This window comes from Puntigrus tetrazona, chromosome 21 (genome assembly GCF_018831695.1).
Source record: "Puntigrus tetrazona isolate hp1 chromosome 21, ASM1883169v1, whole genome shotgun sequence".
Classification (NCBI taxonomy): Eukaryota; Metazoa; Chordata; class Actinopteri; order Cypriniformes; family Cyprinidae; genus Puntigrus; species Puntigrus tetrazona.
In genome coordinates this window covers 9,493,607-9,514,262 of record NC_056719.1, presented here as the reverse complement: position 1 = coordinate 9,514,262, position 20,656 = coordinate 9,493,607, and the positions used below count along the sequence as shown (strand labels likewise).

General features: G+C 39.1%; 1 protein-coding gene across 15 annotated transcripts in view; it reads left to right on the top strand.

Moving 5' to 3' along the window:
* Positions 1–9,895: 9,895 nt before the first annotated feature.
* Positions 9,896–20,656, top strand: part of nrxn2a (neurexin 2a) — a 260,155-nt gene continuing 249,394 nt past the window's right edge. For all 15 annotated transcript variants that reach the window (XM_043221581.1, XM_043221580.1, XM_043221591.1 and 12 more), the window contains exon 1: positions 9,896–11,124. In XM_043221581.1, the coding sequence (XP_043077516.1) occupies positions 10,401–11,124 (724 nt within the window). In that variant the 5' untranslated portion in view covers positions 9,896–10,400. The remainder of the gene's footprint in view (positions 11,125–20,656) is intronic.

Here is a 20,656-nt window from a genome sequence, read left to right as displayed (position 1 = left end):
TTTCATAACACTTACATGCATTAGCAAAGGAACATTGATAGTGCTTTCTGTGCAATAACATTAGCCAGTCGTAACAGTAGCTTGTTAGAGGACCCACCTTAATAATTTTATTTCCACAAAAAAGCAAACGAACATTAAAACAATCGGAAAATAAATGCAGTGATCCATTTAAATATTGTAATAAGACATAAACATGGGATACATTGAGTGACAGCTGATATTTATATGCTTTTTATGTAACTGCAACAGAATATATTTTTAGTTTTGTACTCTGAATAAAACTGAGGTGTGAGCTCCATATTTTCCTGTATTATATGACCCATAAAAGCTTGATGTACGGAATATTATAATAAAACACACATGCAAAACCTTTTTTCTAAAGGCTCAATGGTGTAAAAAAAATCAGATTTTCTGACTATTGTTTCAGTCTTTACAAGGTTAAGGAAATCTTGCTTAAAAGCGATAGAAGTGCTTGATTTGTGAACAAATTCTTTTCTCAAAGCATTTTTTTTTTTGAATTGATTTCAAAATGATTCAATAACAACCCACTCTGAATGCAAATGAATACATCGGAATTAAATTTGAATCCATAAATAAGTCAATAATAACAAAAAAGATCCAGTAACCACATATGACAGGACAGGTCAAGGAAAAGTCATAAAAATTCATCTGTCAAACCTCATCTGTGCCTTTTTTTTTCTTTTCTTTTACATCAATGCATTAAAAAGACAAGCTGTTTAGTTGCAAATCGGACAACAGCAGTATGTTTGTTGCTGCGTGGGCACGAGGTAGACCATGCAATAAAAAGATGTGATGTTATTGTCTTTGTATTACTTTGCAACGCCCAGTCTTGCACATCACGTTTGCAACATGAAACCTAGTGATGCAGGGCCTCGCTGAATATTCTATCGATCAGGTTACCGTTAATGCAACCGAATTGAATAAATCATTCAACCCCAGTACTTTTTCTATATTAAACTGGTTCATTTCCATCAATTTTTTTTTCCTTTTATTGTTTGTTCTAAATTTGCAGTCCTGCATGGCAAGTCCCAGTACGTTCCCCCATCACAGCTTCGTGCCCATTTCTGTATGTATGTCAGCATCTGTCTGGCTGTTGGATGGCCTGTATCAGCACATTTATGTCTAGAGAGTGTTGTACATCTGTAAAATTGCTCTCATGGGCTCAATCCTCGCCGCGTGACTGTTTCATCCACCACTGCTCCGGGGTTTATCCACCTCAGCAGAGCCCACTGAGAATGATGGGGTGCAGGGTACGACCCAAAAGCCTCTGCTTGAACCAGAAGGGAACATCTGTAGGACTCCTAGTGGCTTGCGAGCTACTAACTGTCATGCGATCTGTATAATGTCTCTTCATTGTATCATGTTTTTCATGACTGAGCTGCATCTCGCATGGCTTGCGATAGATAATATCAGTTGCGGTTAACAGTGACTGTTTGGGACGGTTGCTGCGCTTGTGTACATTTCTGCTCATTGAATACACACATGGCTTTCTTACGCACAGCAGAGGGGAGAACTAATGCCACTGTGTCACTTTGGTATCCACCGGAGAAGGTAAATTGCACAGGATACAAACTGAAGTGGTACGCTAATGTGACTGCTTGTGTCATAGTTGTCACAGCCGGTTAGCGTGAAAAGCCAGGGACGGGATGAGCAAGTTAGGCAACGACTTTGTTGTCGTAATGCATGCGGCCGAGCCAGAAGCATCAGTTAACTAAAGACTGTCACCCCTCGTTCCCTGTTGTTGATTCTCACCGTATTGATTTTCTTTACATTTGATTCCATTCGAGAGCCGTCGAGGTCACAGCTGCCATCCATCGTGAGGCGTTGTGGATATATATCGATTGGATTAGAAACAGAGAGGTTCATCCTTGTCCATTTAATGATAGACAAGATTCACGGAGAATTATGTCCAATGACAAATGCATCGTGATGGACTCTGGCCATGTTTTGGTCCGAAGCATTTGTTCCCATTCGCTTTTCTCAATGGGGATTTTTTTATAAAGAGTTCTAAGATATGAATCAAACCAACCAGCTCAAAACAAACAAACTTTGATTTGAAGTAAAAAAAAAAATAGACAAAGGATTGGTGAGCGTTACTCAGATTTACTGGCAAGAATGTTTGTCTCATTTTTGATGTCATTACAAATAATGGAGATATAAGACCAAAGAATGCACGACTGTAATGTATATTAGGTGAAATACGTACTTCTTGTGTTTATATTGTATTGCAAAAACTTTTTTTTTGAGGTGGGAAGTATGGTGAGGGACAGATTTGGTGATATGGGTAGGTTAAGGGTGGGTTAAGGTGTTAAGGGATGGGGTGAATAATGTAATTATAAATGTAAGTAAAGAAACTGTAATTAATTGCATATAGGTATTTTTTAAATGCAAGTACAATGTAAAACACACACATATAGTATATATATATATATATATATATATATATATATATATATATATATATATATATATATATACACACACACACATAAGTGCATTGTATCAAATAATTAATTTAAATGTAAGTAGTGGTTAAGGCCACCTAATATAAAGTGGGACCAATGATTTTAACTAAAATGTACTGATGGACTATAAACGCATAACAAATGATGGTGAAATATAACACCATAACAAGAATATATGGATAAATATTGAAAAATTATACATTGTTATTTTGTATTTTCTTAAAAATCTAATAGTGAACAATACATTTTTACAGCTTATTAACATTTGTTAATGTTAGTTAATGTTGTTTGAACATAAATGTGTATTGGCAGTGTGTACACCACAGTGTAATGATAATAATACAATCGCTTCCTTTTTTTTTAAGTCCACATAAATTATAAGCAGTGTCTCAGAACAAGCTCTTTTTGAGAATCTGTGAAATCTGACATCATTTTGCACAGGCCACACCCACGACCAATGGCTGACACTTCCCTATAAGCAGAGACTCCTGCCCTGATTGGGCAGCACACAGTCCGCCATTTCTATCTTCACACTAGAGCATTTTAAAAGTAACATTTAAGTAAGACATATCTACTTATTAAAGCTACAGAAGTTATTCACAAGAGCAGAAAGTCATTGTCTGGTATGGCCTTAAAATGTATTATTTCAGGGTGATAGATGTGATCATTTAAACCTAACAGATGTTTTTCGGGCAGAGCATATGGAAATTAGAACGAGTAGCAGCAGCTCATTTGCATTTAAAGAGACATGCACGAAAACAGCATGTTTGTGCTTGCGCTCAAAATAGGCATTTTCAAAATGGTATAATAAATTATTAAATTAAATCTTTTGGGTATTTTGAGCTGAAACTTCACTGCCACATTCTGGGGAACTGAGACTTTAATGCATTTGCTAAACTTTTTTGAAAAGCATTATAAAAATGTGTATTATGAGACTAATTTAATTATATATAGTTCTTATTAATAATATACATTTTCCAAATTGTAAAATGTTGCAAGGTTTGGTCTGTTGCAGTTTGATTTTGAATGTATTGGCAACTAATATAATTTTATAATTCTTGGAAAATTAAACTAAACTAAATTAAAATTACTAAAACCCTTTGCATAAAATGTTGTTTAAAACAAACAAACATAAATTGTTGGGTTACTGTAATTGTTTACCATTAATGCGGCTATTAAACGCCATTTTTAAATGAAACAACACTGGCTTGTAGCTTTTCCAAAAGCATATATCTTCTCACTAATGACCCCAGAACTCATGGTAGATCTGTCTTAAAATGTTTAAACATTGATTTAGAAGGAAATGAATGGGATTTTCTGAGAACCAGACTATTTTTCTGTCTTTCTGGTTCATTAAATAGTCATACATCTGCCATGACTGATCTTCACCTTTATGTGGATTCTGGGCACTGGGAACAGAGAGGACAAGTATTCGCGACTTTACAACATTCACCGTATTATTGAAAATAATTGTTGAAAGCACAAGTCCCGTGGTTTTCCCCCAGGAACCACGACCCCGTGCGAGTGAAACAGACTGAACCTCAGCATTGTGTGTCATATCATCCTCAAGATGTGACACGAGCCTAGCTTTATTTATGTCCTCCCCTGGTTCCCGCTTGCTCAGGCTTCCTTTGGACTGCGAAAGTGATAGGAAACAAATGAGACAGTCCTGTAGGACTGCAGGCCCACATGCTGTATCTGCTGTGCCCTGACCTTATCGCTCGCTCCACGCCCCGCACTGCACTACATCACACCAGGGTCTCCAGGGCTTCTCCATCCAGTCAGCCAAGACAGTGTCCTCCTTTCCCCTTCGCCTCCATTCACATTCCAGCCGCCAAGCTCCATCCCCTTCCAAACAGCCGCCACACAACATCTTGACCACCCCTGTCAGCCCGCATCTTCGCACTCCCGCGTCAGCCACCCCACTTCCTACAGCCGTTAAACCTCCAAACCGCGGGAAGCGTGTTGGAAAAACAGACAGAATGGCAAATCAGATAACGCAATGACACAGCAGATATTCCGAGGGCTGTTTTTTTGCATACTCTGCAATATGTCAGGAAAAACACAACGCATGCATACTCGCAGCAGCACCTCACAGCTCAATGGTTTCTTACCGGAGGGGTTTTTAAAACAACAGTCGCCTCGGCCCGTATTCCATTAGCCGCAGCTCTTTCGATTTGCCTTTGCCTACTCTTTTGCTTTTCAGACACGGCAATTATTTCTGGCACCTGCAAGATCGAATGAAGGGAAACTCAGACAATGTGTGGTAATTAGATCTTGTGTGTTTTACCCTGCGATTATGTGCTTGACAATTTGTCATTGAGTGGACTCCGCAGCTGTCGCCGGAGTCGAGGCATGCGTCAATCAAAATAGCTCCACCTCTCAGGGTTCCCTCCTTCCCCCCCTCTTCACATACTGCATGAATTTCCCCGAGGCGTCGCGAATGTTCCGAATGTATGCAGACGGCGCAATCGTTTTAGGCACCTGCACAATTAAAGTTGTCTTTGGATCGCACGTTAGACGCTTTAATAGTGGAATTGTGTCTGTGCATTTTATTGCAAGTGTTATTTCTCCCTCCAGCGACTTTGCTTGTCTCTGTCCACCCCCTCTTTTCACCCCCTCCTTTTTCCTTCTCCTCCTCTCTCCATCTCACATTTACACGTACACACGTTTTTAATGGAGCATCACAACTCCTGCTGCACTCCGATGAATGGTATTCACAGAGAGCCTCTTTTATCCAGCAACATTTGGCTGAACTTCGATATAAATGCTTATGAAGATCACATTCCTCTAGAATTGTCCCTTGTCAGTTCTTAAGTCCCTGCTCATATTCACATCAAGTTGCCAAGAGCACGCTAAATGTGTTAATGTATACAATGAAGTGAATCTTTTTGTATGCTCCTATTTGGCCTTTTTAGACACAATTTCTGCCGTGTAAGTGGTAAACACTTGTTAGCTGCTTAGCAAGTTGATGATAACACCTGATGTGTACGTTTGGGGGTTTTCATCTCTACACAGCACCAATAGGCTTCTACAAAGCACCGGCAACCACTCAAGTTTTAACAAGACCAGAATTCTCTGCATAATTCGCAGGAATATACATGTTTATTGTTAGGGATTTCAAAGGATAACTATCCAGTAGCTATGACCCAGCCATGACTCTAGACTCTAGTGCATAATTAATATATTTATAATAATATATAATATATTTTTGTCAAATGATTAATCATATATATGTGTGTGTATGTGTGTGTGTGTGTGTGTATGTGTATATCAGTAAATATAATTCAAAAACTGATACAGAAATTGTGCGAAATAAGAAAAAAATGATGTTACACGAAAAGTGTAGTATACTGCATTATATAGAATATATCTATATATAATATGCATTTTTAATATTATTATTATTATTATTATTATTATTATTATTATTACATAGTACAGGCTGTTTTACATTTACCTATAGTAATAATAATAAATCATTAATTTATACTAATGCTTCTACTAATAAAAATACTAATACTCATTTATTAATAAACTGTTAAACTGACATTTAGAATTAAATGACCATAGCTTGTTAAGGCTAAATTCATAGAAAAATATGTCATGCATATATGATGGTCCTTTTTTTCAGATCAAAAGTCTGGGTATTTTATTTGGATTTTATGGTTTCTTTCTTATAAAACAATAAATGTCATTATATAAAAAGTAGAATTGCGTGTTCAGTACATTTTGAATGCGACCTTTATATAGCAAAAGATAAATATCATGCCCTAAGACATAAGTGCTTGAAACACCCTGATATAATGCTTAACAGATCATAAGATGGAAAGTTATAAATTAGTTAACAGTTTGTAAATGTCAAGAGGAGTTTTATGTAGACCGTTTTCTCCACGGACTTGTCGTTGGCAGCCCTGGGTCGAATGCATTCCCACCTCCAATGAGACTTCACAGTAAAAAGGGCAGGTTTTCCACAAAGATGGGTTGAAGCAATGGTCCAGTGGGTGTTAGATTACAGAAAGCATGTCAAAGAGTTTGCTAGCCTCTGCCTGCTCCTGCTTTGAACCCTTCGTCCATCACAGACAGGTGGAGTTAGCCCAATCATCTGGGACTTTAAGCTTATAGCTCTCTCCCTCTGAGCCTCACACAGTTCTGCTTAAATGGGATTTCGGCTGCATCCTATGCCGCTCTACTGATCTCACATCCAAGCCTGGAGCTCTCACTGATGGTGGGTCAGCGGCGCTGTCCGCGGTGCTGATATTTGCTGGCCGCTGTCCGTGGTGCTGAAAGGACAGACGGCTTCTCTGCCACAGCAGTGGGCTGCCGTCTCCCTCGCGGCTAGTCGCGTACCTCATCTCAATTATCTCTCCTCGTGTGGACCAAGATGCTCTGAAGTTGCGAACGCACAATCTGAACCGTCCATTTGCTAGCCATCTGCCATTCCTGCTTAGCGCAGCCCCGGATGCTGTTCTGCAGCTACAAAAGGGGGCAGATTTTTTTCCGGAACTGCCATTCTGTGTGGGTAGGTGGCGGAGGAGGACTCTGTTTTTAATCATGTCGATTTGATTTGGCTAATTAAAAGAAACATCAAGAGGAAATAATGTGAGGCAGAACCGCAATGCTTAATTGAATATGAATGCGCTAATTCGAGTGTGATCTTTAAATATAAGCTTGACAAAAGATGCTCATGTATTCAGTGGGCGTTTTGTTGCGTATGTGCTAATTGTAAATTCACGCCACGGACTCGCTCCCTAAAGTGCCCTCAGTGCATCCTTATGCTGTCCATTACTCTCCAATGTAAGAGCAGAAAGCATGGCTAATTCTATTTGGTTCTAGCTCAGATAGCACACTGACCTGGGAACCGGGCTTTGATCAGCAAGTGTCGAGTGCTTAAATCTGCTCTAAAACATCATTAGGGGAAGATAACAATTCGGAGTGGGTTTTCTCACTGTCACGAGTGGACAGAATCATGCCAAACACTTTGTCAGGGACGCCTCTCCCGCTCTCTTCATTGTTATGCGCTGTGTTGTAGCCATGCATCACGCTCAAGGGCAGATAATGACCTTAATGACAATGACCGTACCGGGAGAAAGAGAGGAATGCTTTCCGTTTGGATTTCCAACTGGTTTCCCAACCTGCATACGCTTAGCAAGACCTGTTCGGTTACAAATGAGCACGCCGCGCACCCAAAGCACGTTGGCATGTGCTGATAAAGCGCGAGACGGGGTCGCTTTGAGAGACAGTACGTTTATGTCGTTTTGTTACTTACTGACAATAAAGTCACTGTCACTTTCAGAACAATGCATGCAATGCAGCGGCACAAAACCATCCTTCTGCGGGGAGAACAGTCTGTCTGCCGCAATAAAGCGGAATTACATGGCCGATATATTTGGAATAGCAAAGGATTGAGTGTTACAGGAGCCAATTTGATCTAAATTGAACTACTTTTCATTCCAATTATGCTTCATATTTCTTCTCTCTCCTCCCGTCCCCATGTGTGCACGTTGGTTTTTTTATTGCACAGTGCTGCATGCTGTATGGAACGGCTATTAAGAAATGTAGTCACTAATCCTTTGACAAACATGAGAGAACGTAATCTTTCACAAGACCTTTTGAAGATTTTCCACAGATTCCGCGCCGTTGTTAGCCTTTCAAAACAGACCTTTTAATTTATCTCCAGCACTTCATCTTTTTTTTCCCCGTCTACTATTTGCACAAAACGACCCAATAGACCCTACTATTTCTCCTTATGCTTTTTTCCCCAACGAGTGGAGAGCATTATTTAAGGCCAGGTTTCGAAATGCCGAAAAGCTGTTATCACTTTCAAGGTCTTTTGAAAAGTCCTCTTGTCTTGCGATCAGAGTAATTAATTAGAAGCAAATGAGAAATTAAGCTCGCGTTTTATGTGATCAAATTAATTTTTCTTCGCTCGCAGAGTGCATATTGCTTCAATATCATCTCTTCCACCATGCAAGCACCTTTATTTATGGATGCTGATTAGGCCAGAGGAACAGAGCGGACCCCTGAGCTCTGTACGGCACCCTGCTGCACGCTGATCTGTTTTCCTGGGTCAAATTTACCGAGCGGTTGCGCCACATTTGTGTGTGGTAATTCATCTTGAAAACCTTTTTACGTCTTACTTCACTTGTTCTTATTCTTCTTCTTCTTATTTTTAAACACCTACATTACATCCTAATGAGTCATACATTTACTAATATGGTGCAGCTCTTTGGGTATTTTAATGAAGACTTTGTCTAATTTAGGTCTGGTCGAGCGATCGATTGATTAATGGTTAAATTATTTTAGTAGTGGTGGTATTAGTAGTAGTGGTATCAGTGGTAATTAGAATGTTGTATTATTATTATTATTATTATTATTATTATTATCATTATTAATAACAATAATGTATGGTCTGATTACTTTTATATTATATAAATGTTTTTGTTTACAGATAAATTTTGTGTAAAACGTATTTATGTATGTTTAAGAAATATTTACGTGTTTACTTTGTGAAAAAAAACTTTCTTCAGTTTACATAAAATATTATGTTATGCTGTGTATTGTGTGCTATTTTTCAGCTATATTGTGTTGTCTTTTGATCAAGTAGCAATTCATGAAATGATGATTCAATTATGGATACGAACGTTATTATCGGCCACAGTGTATCCCCAGACTCTTGATATGTGATTGGTTATATGCCGTGTAATATTGTCTGCCGCAAACTCCACAGCCTAGCACTCAAAACTGACCCGCAATATCAGACATTACTGTTGATTTGCTGTAAGCATTGAGCAGTTATCACAGATTTGCATATTCCCTTTAATGAATTCGGCACGCATACAGCGCACACAAATAAAAGGAGTGTGGTGTGATCATGGCGCTGCATAGTCCTCATTAATAAACATGCATCATTTACACTCCTCACCTGATGCCCGTACTACGCTCACATTCTGCCTTATTATCTGTCATCCTCTGCTGTCAGACGCTGTCACTATTGCACTACTATGCTCAGCCACTATATGGGTGAAAGAGAGAGGTGTTGATTGACTGAGAGGGCTTCAGGGGGCTCAGAGCTGTTTAAAACACTAGCTGCTAGCTGGTTTGTGAATATTCATCTGTGAACTGATCGGCAAATTTGCAAAGCCAATGAGGGGATCTGTCAACTAGCCCAGTCTGTTACACTGCAAAGTGCATTAAAGATTGATTTCATTATGCTCAAAGATTCTCAGCTGAGGGAATCACATTGCCGGGTCTTGATTTTCTGATCAAACTGGCCTCCTAATAGAAATTCACAACTAAAGGCCACAAGTGATTTGCCTTCGATGCGAATCACAGACAAAATTTAGAAGTGCATGCAAGTTTGGTTCGTAAATTAACATACTGTCTGTTTTTTTTTTAACTTTCAGAGGCCTGGTCAGAGGATTTCTGCTGGTGACGTCTTGCTGGTGGAATGCAGATGCACTTCTCTAAAGGAAGTTGAGGTTTTCTGGGGAAAGAAATCATGTATTTGACCTACTACCCACAAAACGAAAAATACAACCGCAGCAGTAATCCTACTTTCACCAGAGGGTGAGATGCATAAATCGGTCTTTTAACATGTCGAGTCAACTAGATTTTTAGGGCAGTTTTAGATTTCAAAGCGCTAAGTACCGTGTGAGTTTTTTTTTAATACACGGTCTTTCAGAAGTGTTCCTCAATGGAGTTACTCAGAAGAGAATCAAGATGGAGAATCAAGTGAAAAGAAACTCTAAAATATTAGGGGGTTTTTAGAAAACTGGGACCGTGCTATTTCTGCAGCGCTATTTTGGAAAGGCCAGATAAATTAATACGCTAGACTGGGAATAAATCTCTCCTCTGCAGTGGATTAAGAGAAACGGAACATTAGAAAAGGAGGATTAGGAGCACGCTTGGAAGATGATGACGCGGAAGTGGAGGTGCAGCGCGAAGTTCTCGCGGGCCTCCGTTTGGCTAGGGCTCATAGTGGCCATTGCAGTCACCACGGCTCTGGAGTTTGACGGTCTGCCCGGTCAGTGGGTTCGCTATGGACCCTGGGAGGCGGGATCTACCGGAGAGCTGAGCTTCACCATGAAGACCAACATCAGCAAAGCCGTGGTGCTGTACCTGGACGATGGAGGAAACTGCGACTTCCTGGAGCTCTTGATCAACGACGGCCGTCTGCAGTTGCGTTTCGCCATCCACTGCGGTGAGCCGGCCTCGTTGCACATGGAGACGCACGTCAACGACGAACGCTGGCATCGCGTGCTGCTCACGAGGAATTACCGTGAGACCATGCTGACGATGGACAGGGAGAGCAAAGTGGCGGAGGTGAAGTCCAAGCGAAGGGAAATGATGGTGGCTAGCGACTTGTACGTGGGTGGGATCCCACCGGACGTCCGTCTCTCGGCCCTCACGTCCAGCACGGTCAAGTACGAGCCGCCTTTCCGAGGCTTGATCGCCAACTTGAAGTTAGGAGAGACTCCTCCCGCTCTCCTGGACAGTCAGGGCGTGAAGAACGATCTGGAATACCTGTGTACCAAACAAAACCCCTGCAGCAACGGAGGACGTTGCTCCATTCAGGACAGCGAGGTGCTGTGCGATTGCTCCAATACTGGCTACAAAGGGAAATACTGCACTGAAGGTAAGCAAGGTGATGTGCTTCAAGGCCTTACATAACTTGAAGATGTTCTTATCACAATGCCGTACTGGATAACGCGCTTAGCTGTCAAGGTAAAATGTTTGCTTTTAAGGAACTCAAGGGCTCAGGAGTTGGAAATTATAAATCATTATCTGATCCGGTCTGCCTATTTTCTAATCGTTTGGTTGAGTGTTTGTCTTATCTTTTTCCTCTGCACTTAAACTGCAGTCTGACTGCAAAAATGTTTGCAATGTATATGGTGTGACTGCAGGGCGGCGTTGAAATCTTTTTGGAAAGTTTGGAACAAAATGAGGGTGATTTTTGTTCTTTTGTGGAAGAGACATTCTGAACAATATTCTGGTCGCTCTTTTTTTATGTAGTTACAATAACTTAGATTTTGAAGATCTGGGTGCAAAAGCAGCTTAAATGTGGCTTGTGTGAATTTTGTGCTATGTTTCAAGTTTTCTGAAGTCATATGTGAGCTTTGTGTGAGGAACAGACTGAAATTAAGACTATGTTCACTGATAATCTTCCTCTCCAGTGAACTGTTATCCACTGTGACCTGATCAGTGAACCAGTGAGTTGAAATTTAGGGCACATGTCAAAATTTTCAGGGAGTTAAATGGTGTGTTCTACACACTACAGTACATGACTTCGGATGTCTATGAATATAGCATGCAAGTCTGAAAGTCTGAGATGCATTTGTGGTGCTTCTTTACCATTTTGCCGCTACACAAACTCCCACCTCATTAACTTTCATTATGTTAAGAAGAGTGGCTGGGAAAAAAAACACCTTTTGCATTTTTTAGAAGAGAAAGTCATACAGGTTTAGAATGACATGAGGGTGAGTAAAAAAAGTAGGTGAAACGGTCCTTTGGAATATGAGCTTGGAACATAAGCTGCAGAAGATCTTTTCTTCCATATTGTGACATGCAATCAGGTGTAACAGGAACAGACTTGCTTCTATGTATCAGCTGTTGATTGATTTAGATGTAGGCGTAGCACTAAAAATGAGCGTAGGTGAAAAAAAGGTAAAGTTTCGACAGAATAAAAAACTGGAGAAATCCAGCACACTGCACATTCACGTATTTATTTTTAAAATGGGGGGTCTAAAACGGGAAGTTTGGTTTCATGTCTACTTTTGTGGTGAGTTTCAGATGGTCTGGTATTAAAGCACGTTAGCCTTATGAAACGCATTGAGAATTTATAACTAATGAGATATCTTTGGATGTAGATCTCATTAGATCAGGTTCAGAGGGTTCGCATGTTTACAGCTGTTTAGAAAAAACTGTTTATTTTAACTGTAAATAAAGGATTGATATGCGAAAAAAGATTCTGAAACGCATGCGGCGAAAAGATAAGGATAGCACATTATTTGTATCCTGTTGTCAGCTTCATTCAAATCAAATGGTTTCTTTTAGCCATTTTAATACTGAAAATGTAGCTAAACAAAATGGGGGGAATCTAGTTACAATAAATAGATTCAGAAATATAAATGAAAACCATGCTACCTACCAAAGTAATAATCCACTAAATCATGGCAGCATTATCACAGTGAGACATCTTTCATTTTATATCCGTATTATTATATGAAACCCAATACAAAGCGCCAGTAAATCATATCCGAGCTGATGTATTTGGGCAGAAAATGCTCAGAACTATGTGTTTGCATTAGTAATTCTAGCTGTGCACGATCTGTATGCATGTGTAGCATATTCCCGTACTAATTTGATGAAAACATGGACATGTGTTGGAGCATGGGAGAGCAATTTGCCATAGAAACTGTTCTAGGTGACATATGTAGACTAATTAGGGCCACTCAGCAATGTCTCAGCCCTTCGGAGAAGTATCAGTCTGTCATATGGCGGTACGGTGTTAAACCCGAGGCCAAATCTGCATGACTTCATACAGAAATACATTTGGCCCATTTCTCCTTCTAATTGAACAGGCAGCGAGGACAGAGACTGTGGCAGCTCACGCTCGGCTTTTCACTTAATGCAGTCTCAGGTTACCCACTGTGGAGTCGGCAGGAAGCTGCACTCTGCTCTGTACCGAGAGAACGCCAGCGTGACGGAGTCCAGCAAGTACGCTTGGAATTAAGATGAAATATTCCGCCGCTTCAAAAGAAGACAGATACGCGGGACGGGGAGACGTTAAGAACAGAAAAATAAATCATCCTGAAAGTTGATAGAGCAAATTGGATTTGACACTGGTAAAGGACAATATTAAAAGGAACAATTGGTTTCCGCATGCCTTAAATCCTTGCTTTTACTCCAGGGATTATCCATCGGAAGACCGACTTATCAAACACGGAGGAGTATTTGAGTATTTAAAAAAATGCATAGATAATCAAGAGTCACAGTGTAATTATTATTTCTAGTTAAGTATTGATATAACGAATCCTCTGAAGAATTAGCAGAGACTCATCAAACGGTGGCGGTTAATTACACGCGTGTCTTTTCATATTTAACAATATTCCCAGACTGTGAGTGGGAAGCGGTCTCAGTCGCTGTGCCCTTGTCAAACCTCCCAGGTGAAATTTTGCAGGCTTTTACTCTCAAAGCTAAGAGGGCCGTCAGTATCAATTAAGGCTGCCCTCGCCACAATGGAAATCTAGGCCAAAGCGATATATCAGCAGTGTGTGCATCTTTTCTCTTGCATTTGCATCAGGCATGCTAATGAGATCTCAAGACAATGCGGGAGCGGTGCATAAACTGCAGTGCTGGTCAGATGCTGTATTATGGCCACCGCTTCTGTGCTTCTGTGCTTCTGTGTATATATATATATATATATTAGAGCACTAACGCGGCCTGCTGGGAGCTCTTAAAATCAATACAGTTACCATTTTAAAAGGCACATAAGCAGAATTGCACACAAGTGTTTCTCATTAATGGGACGCTCTTATATGCCTGGAGATGACGAAAGCATGCTTTTGCTTTTATTTGTACAGTACTACAGTCTTGCAGGCCTGGAGAGATTCTGCTGTAGTGTTTATACTGCGGTGTATCCTTGTTGTGGTTTTAAGAATCTGACACCAAGCAAAAAACCATAGCAAGCTAAAATAATATACTCGGCAAACTGTCACAGATGGGTGCTTCCAGTGTTCTCTTTTCTTTTCTTTTCTTTTCTTTTATTTTCTTTTCTTTTCTTTTCTTTTCTTTTCTTTTCTTTTCTTTTCTTTTAAAACAAAATAAATTTCAGTCTGAATATTGATGCATAGTTGTTATATTAAAATAATTATTTTAATAATTATGTAACTACAATTATTTAATATTTTATATAGTTATATTTTTTAAATCACTTACTCAATTAATGCAAACAAAACTCTAAAATGCAATAATATTTTGGTTAAAAATGCGATATTTTTAAATTGTGATTTATAATAACTTGTGCTGTATAAATTAATGAATTCACTCACTCGCCTACTCGATTAACGCAAACCCAAATCTAAAATTGTATTTAATTGCATTTATAATAATTCGTATGTATAAATATCTTCATTTGTTTGATCATTCTATGTATTCTACATATTATCTATAATAACTTTTAACTTTTATTTTACTTCTATCAATCTGGTAGATCCAATTTATCTACAGTAAAGCGATTTAAATCGTATACAGGTTTACTTTTTACCGGTTACAGCTTTGCTGGGAATCAAGGAACCCATGACCTTGGCAATACCAGTGCTATAGTGTTTGAGCTACATTGGTTTCAATATTGCAGAAACAGCGCTATCATTATATATACGGTTACCATGATATACAATTACTCATACAGTGTATAAGGTTTTGGTCATACCGCCCACCCATACAGTCGACTGATTATTTCTATAAAAGCAAGAGCACAGCTCTGAAGAGGTCTAGTTTGCATCAAACAAAAACCTTTTCATGTACACTAGCGTTGGACTCCATCCCTTCTGTGGTCTTTTAGTCTGAATGCGAGACTCGATTCGCAAAGGCTTTTCTTTAAGTGTACAGGGAACAAGCTTTCACTGTGAAAACAAGGCCATCCGCTCCCCAGGATTAAATAATGTAGACAGAGAGTCTGTCTTATTTATCAACACAAATTAGTCTGGGTCGCCCTCAACATCGAGCTGTGTGTGTGTGCCAAGGATGCAAGCATGTCTGTATTTCGCTTTCAGACAGGCATCTGCTGCCATTGTGCAGTTTTGTATTTCTTTTGGGGCCAAAACGCAAGCGAGTGAGGTTAGCTACATTCACCCGGCTCAGGGCTTGTGCGTTTTTTGCCAGTAGCCGGTTGTGGAGTAATCAGCACCATAGTTTACCGCGCTTGGCAGAGGGCACAAGAAGCCAAATAATGGTTTACACAGTAGGCAGCAATTCAGCAAGTAATTAAAACAGGACATGGAATCTTTTCAGCTGCCTTGTTAATTTTGCTTGGTGGCTGTTTGCAGTACAACACAGCCCCTGTCTTTTGAAACCTTATAATAGGTTCCTGCGAGGAACGAGCTGAAATTGAAGATGCTTTTTATTGATAATCTTCCCCTCCAGCGAGCTGTTAACTTGAAACTGCTGACCGAATCAAGAGTAAATAACATTTATTTTTGTGTGAAGTATTCCTTTTAATGCAGATTAACTGCGGTTAAAGAAAATGAATTTGGTGATGCTAATAATGTTGGATGCATTCGAAAGGAAGATCAAATGTCAGTTCCACATATAGATATATGGATATTGACATCTATCTTTGGTGTCAGTAAAAAAAAAAAAAAAAAAAAAAAATATATATATATATATATATATATAAAAAAAATCTGCACAGGAGAATGAGAATTCATATAAAACGTAATTTTCCAACTCAGTGTCCCTCATGATTCACTCACTTATTTTCTTTCATGCAATGAACACTCGGTTATCAGTAGGTCTACATGATCTGTCAACATACAAGCTGATTTTTGCAGGCAGGTCTTCGCAAGGTCAAAATGAATGCTAGCTCTCCTTCTCAGAGGGGAAAGGATCTTCGTGTTAGATATTGCTTGCATTTGCTTTCTTTGTTTAATAAAAGGAGCTTGTTGGAGCTTGTCAGATTTGCTTTTAGACCTAGGAAAGACACCCCAAATCCCATCCCTGTGCACTCAAGTGCATTTGCTGGTTTGCCTGTGTGGCTTTGCATTTTCAAAATCTGTATAGTGGAAAATAAAGGCAGACTGCAAAGCGACAAAAGGGTATTGCTGGAGTTCATGTTTTCATGGTTTTCATCCACAAAATGTCAGCGCAGGATTATTTGTTACTTATTTAGCTTACTGCTTACTAGGTAATTCCCGTTTAATTAGTTCTTGAGTGCCATTGATGTAATTGGAATAATATTTATTTGCTCATGATTTAAAAAAGGAAATAGATCATTTAAATGGTGTAGAACATCAGAGCATAATGCTAGGATCAGTGCATTATCAGATTTTTATTTATGACTTTCTTCAATTACAAGCACTGTATATTTTTTATTTATGTTTTTTTAAGCCAAGATTTTTTTTTTTTTTTTTGTTGTTATATGAAGGTTAGATTATTTTTTTTTTTAAATATTTTATCAGGTCTTCATACTTCAACATTTATGCTTTAAAAAAGGCCTTTAATGAATACATTTTCTTTTAACCTTGGCCCGGACTTTCACTCCTAAAATTTTAGCAAAAGTGCACCAAGTAGACATCAGTGTCAGAAGAAACATGACACGTGATGTCTAAAAAAAAAAAAGGAAATAACCTTTTATTTTGCCTTTAAAATGCTTTTTAAAAACGTCTGAGCATATTGTCTGTTTATATTTGCAAAACCTTTTTTTGTGAGGCCAATGAAAACACTTGATATCTGAACTACTGACTCGGCCAAACATTTTTTTTTGGTCACACTTCATTTTGAGGGTAACGCTTTATTTTAGGATCTCTTAAATATGTGCTTATTAGCATGCATATTACTAGAATATTACCCATTTATTAGTAGGAATCAGGCACATATTAATGGCTTATTCTACATGACATTATTCTACATCTCTAATCCTTCCCAATACCTACATTTAAAAACTACCATAACTATTAATAAGCAGCAAACTAGGAATTCATGGAGGGAAAAGTCATACTTAATAGTTAATAGGTGTTCCCTATTCTAAAGTGTTTTAGTCTTCAATTCTTACTATTAACAAATAATGCAAAATTATTGTAACTAATAAACCAATAAGCCATTATGTTATAATAAGCAACTAGTTAATAGTGAGAATTGGTTTATATACGTTTTGAGCCCTAGGAGACTGGAACAGAGACGGCATTGAGATACAGTGGGGAAAAAATGGTTTAAGAGCAATGTCTTTTTTTTTCTTCTTCTTCGAAAGAGTACATTAACAATTGCGAGACAAGTGCTCACCGAAGAGAGGTGTCCTTAGGCATTTCTCGAAGCTGGCAGGGGACTCGAGTCGGTAAAATCATTCCAGCTTTGAGGTACAGTGAAAGTGAGACATTGCGAAAGCGATTTTCAGCCCATGTGTTCTTTATGCCTGATTAAAAATCATAACATTCACACGTACGATTATGCGGGATGATCAAACAAACTGTTGCAAAAACAGATAATGAAACGCTCTGCCAATAAGATGCTGGCAAGAAGCCATGCTCCAGGTGAGAAGTTGTTTAGTTAAGTGGCTGACACCTGTATTATTGATTTACTGCAATAACAAATCAAAAAGTCTGTCGATTGCATATTTTAGCTCGCGTAAACAGACACTTTCTCTATTGTGGCGGCTGATGGAGACGCCTCGTCTCATTTGAGTTCACACTGGAGGACCTGATTCAGATCAAGAGAGGGATTAGCATCACTTCACTAAATAGAGACAGATTACATGCCACTCTGGCTTTTTCAGACCGACAGGCTGAGATCATGCTAATAACCCGCGTGGCGCTAGCCTAGCACGCTCATTTTAAGAAGCTCCAAACGCTGTCACCATGTCAGCTCTCACGGCCATGCTCGATTCATTACAATTCTCCAGGACTTTGTTGCCGTGACCAATTTGAGGGAGCAGAGGAGAGCACTTGTAAAGGTTAAAGCGGCCCTCGTGATTTATGGGCGGCTGACAGTTTTGCATGGCCTGATATCCCGAGCCAAGCAAGCAGCTCCCACAAACACAGTGTGATTAAGAGATTTACTGTCTCGCTCCAGGCAATCGAGCAGCATTCGCGCCGAGGGTTTCGTGTCATCCTTTGTCCCAGCTTTTGTTGCGCTTTGAGCTCCCCTTTGCAAACATCGTCGGGGTGCGCTAAAGTCCCCCCTCGCACCTGCGGCATTTGACAGACATAGTCCACATCGCCTTTTCATCGACGAAGCAGTCCATTAAGATCTGCTTGGAAACCTCGGATTTAATTTGTAGCCTTTGAGCGACCGAGATTAGGAAAAGGGATAATAGAGCAGCTCTCCCTCTCCCAGGCGCTCGTTTACGCACCGGCGTCTCCATGGTCACATAATGATGATCGCAAAATAACATTCGCAAAGATTCCTCTTTAATTGGCCGTAGGGTTAGGTCTGTGTTTTCAATAGCCGTGTGGAAGCCGCCATGTGTTCTCATTAGTGTTTTAGAGCGGGGATTGTTGCCCTCCACCTTTTAAGAGCTGCAAACAGCTCCTCTCATAGCTACTTTCTCCTCATTATCACAGTGGCAACAGAGATCTGACTCACCTTCCATGACCGGTCCATCCAGCCTCACGCTAGCTCCACCTAGCAAGCCTTTGCCTTTCTCCCTTGACTCCTATTATTTCACAGTAAAGGTTTGTTTCCGTGCCTCGCTCATCCCTGCGCTTGCCCGAGTCACCTGACTATGCCATTAAGGTAGCACCTGACCTTTTGGCCTCTTGGAGAACGTGTTTTCAACGTCATCTTATTCAAATTAAGGTAGTAATGAGTCCCAAATCGCTTTTTGTCTGTACCCACATTTATTCACATGAATAATTAAAACAACGAACACGTGATTAGCGTTATGCATATTATGTAAGTAGGTAATATTTAGCTTTGCAGTATGCAAATATTGTAATGTGCGCCTTGGAGGAGGAAAGCCTGGTTCTTTCTTTTTCTTTCAGCATCATTTATTAGCGCTAATTAAGCACATTTAATTCATTTAATTCATATTCTACACGAACTTATTCTACAAACATAATCCTACCTAATACCAAAACATAACAACTACCTTACTAACTATTAATAAGCAGCAAAATGAGAATTTATTGAGGGACAAGTGGTAGTCAATAGTTAACAAGTTTACCTATTCTAAAACGTTTAGCATTTTGTCTGCTAAATCGATTTACTAAATTGCCATAAACAGATCATTTGCATGGATAAAGAGAATTTTGCCATTTTGTTCTGTTGATGTCGACATATGTCCAATTCTTGTATTTCGTAACTTTCATAAAATTTTATGCACCAATGCTCACACCAATGTCTCCATTTTGCAATAGCTTGATTAGAAATGACACACAGTTAACTCACATCTTGTATTCTATTTTGACTTGGAAGGGTTAGGGTTAGAACTAAAAGAACAACAAAGTCTAGTTAACGTTATTGCTCACACAGCCTCCCATTTTATACATTCATTTTACATATATTTATATATATCTATCTCCCTCCCCCCTCCCACCTTGTTGCACTTGTTAACACTGTTCGAAAATCAAGAATAAGATACTAGACTTGGTGATACATTAGCATAATGACACATTTACAGACAGTTTTTAAAAGGCCACCAAATTAGGTAAAGCAACACAGCCCAAGGGTTGAAAATGTTTTATTCATATATTTTTTTTTTCCCCAGCTTTGATTTCTTCACAGATGACAGACTACATACTAGTCCAGTTACATAACAAGATCCGACACTATTTTTATAGTTTGTTTGAGAAAAGCAGTCATTTCACTCGTTGTTATAATATTAAATGTAGTAATTCAGATTTTGATTAGGGAGTTTCATATTTCTTATTTCAGTCGATTTGGATAGTATTTAAGCATTCCTATGGAAAAACGATTAAAAATCTTTACAAAAAATAAACTACGAAACCTCGAGCTGTCTGAATCGGACGCATGCTGTCGCATTCTGTTGTTTTACCTGCTATATAGAGAAGTAAGCATATTGGGACACAAAATTGGTTAAAAGTTTTAAATATGACCTTCATATAGCACAAAGAAAAAATATGAAATCTGTTAGTTTTAATAAAAATAATCCCCTGAGAAATAAAAGTCTCCCGAACTTGCAGAAACTCCCATTTATAGATTGAATCATTGTATCTCAGAAAACAACACAAGCAACATGCATCCCAGCTCCCATGAGTCTAATCATCTAGACATCTACTATAAACAGTCATCTGCAGTAATGACAATAACATTTGAGCGTATGACTTGATTTATGACTCAAACAAGTGGTGCATGAATTTTTATCATGTTTTAGTCATACTGAAATCTACAGTAGACTCCCAAGGATGCAATTATGAGCTTTTTAAAGTTGCTGCCAACGACTTTCGTACGTACTTACTGTATACTCAAGTGGTGGTATTTCAGTTCACATGCCC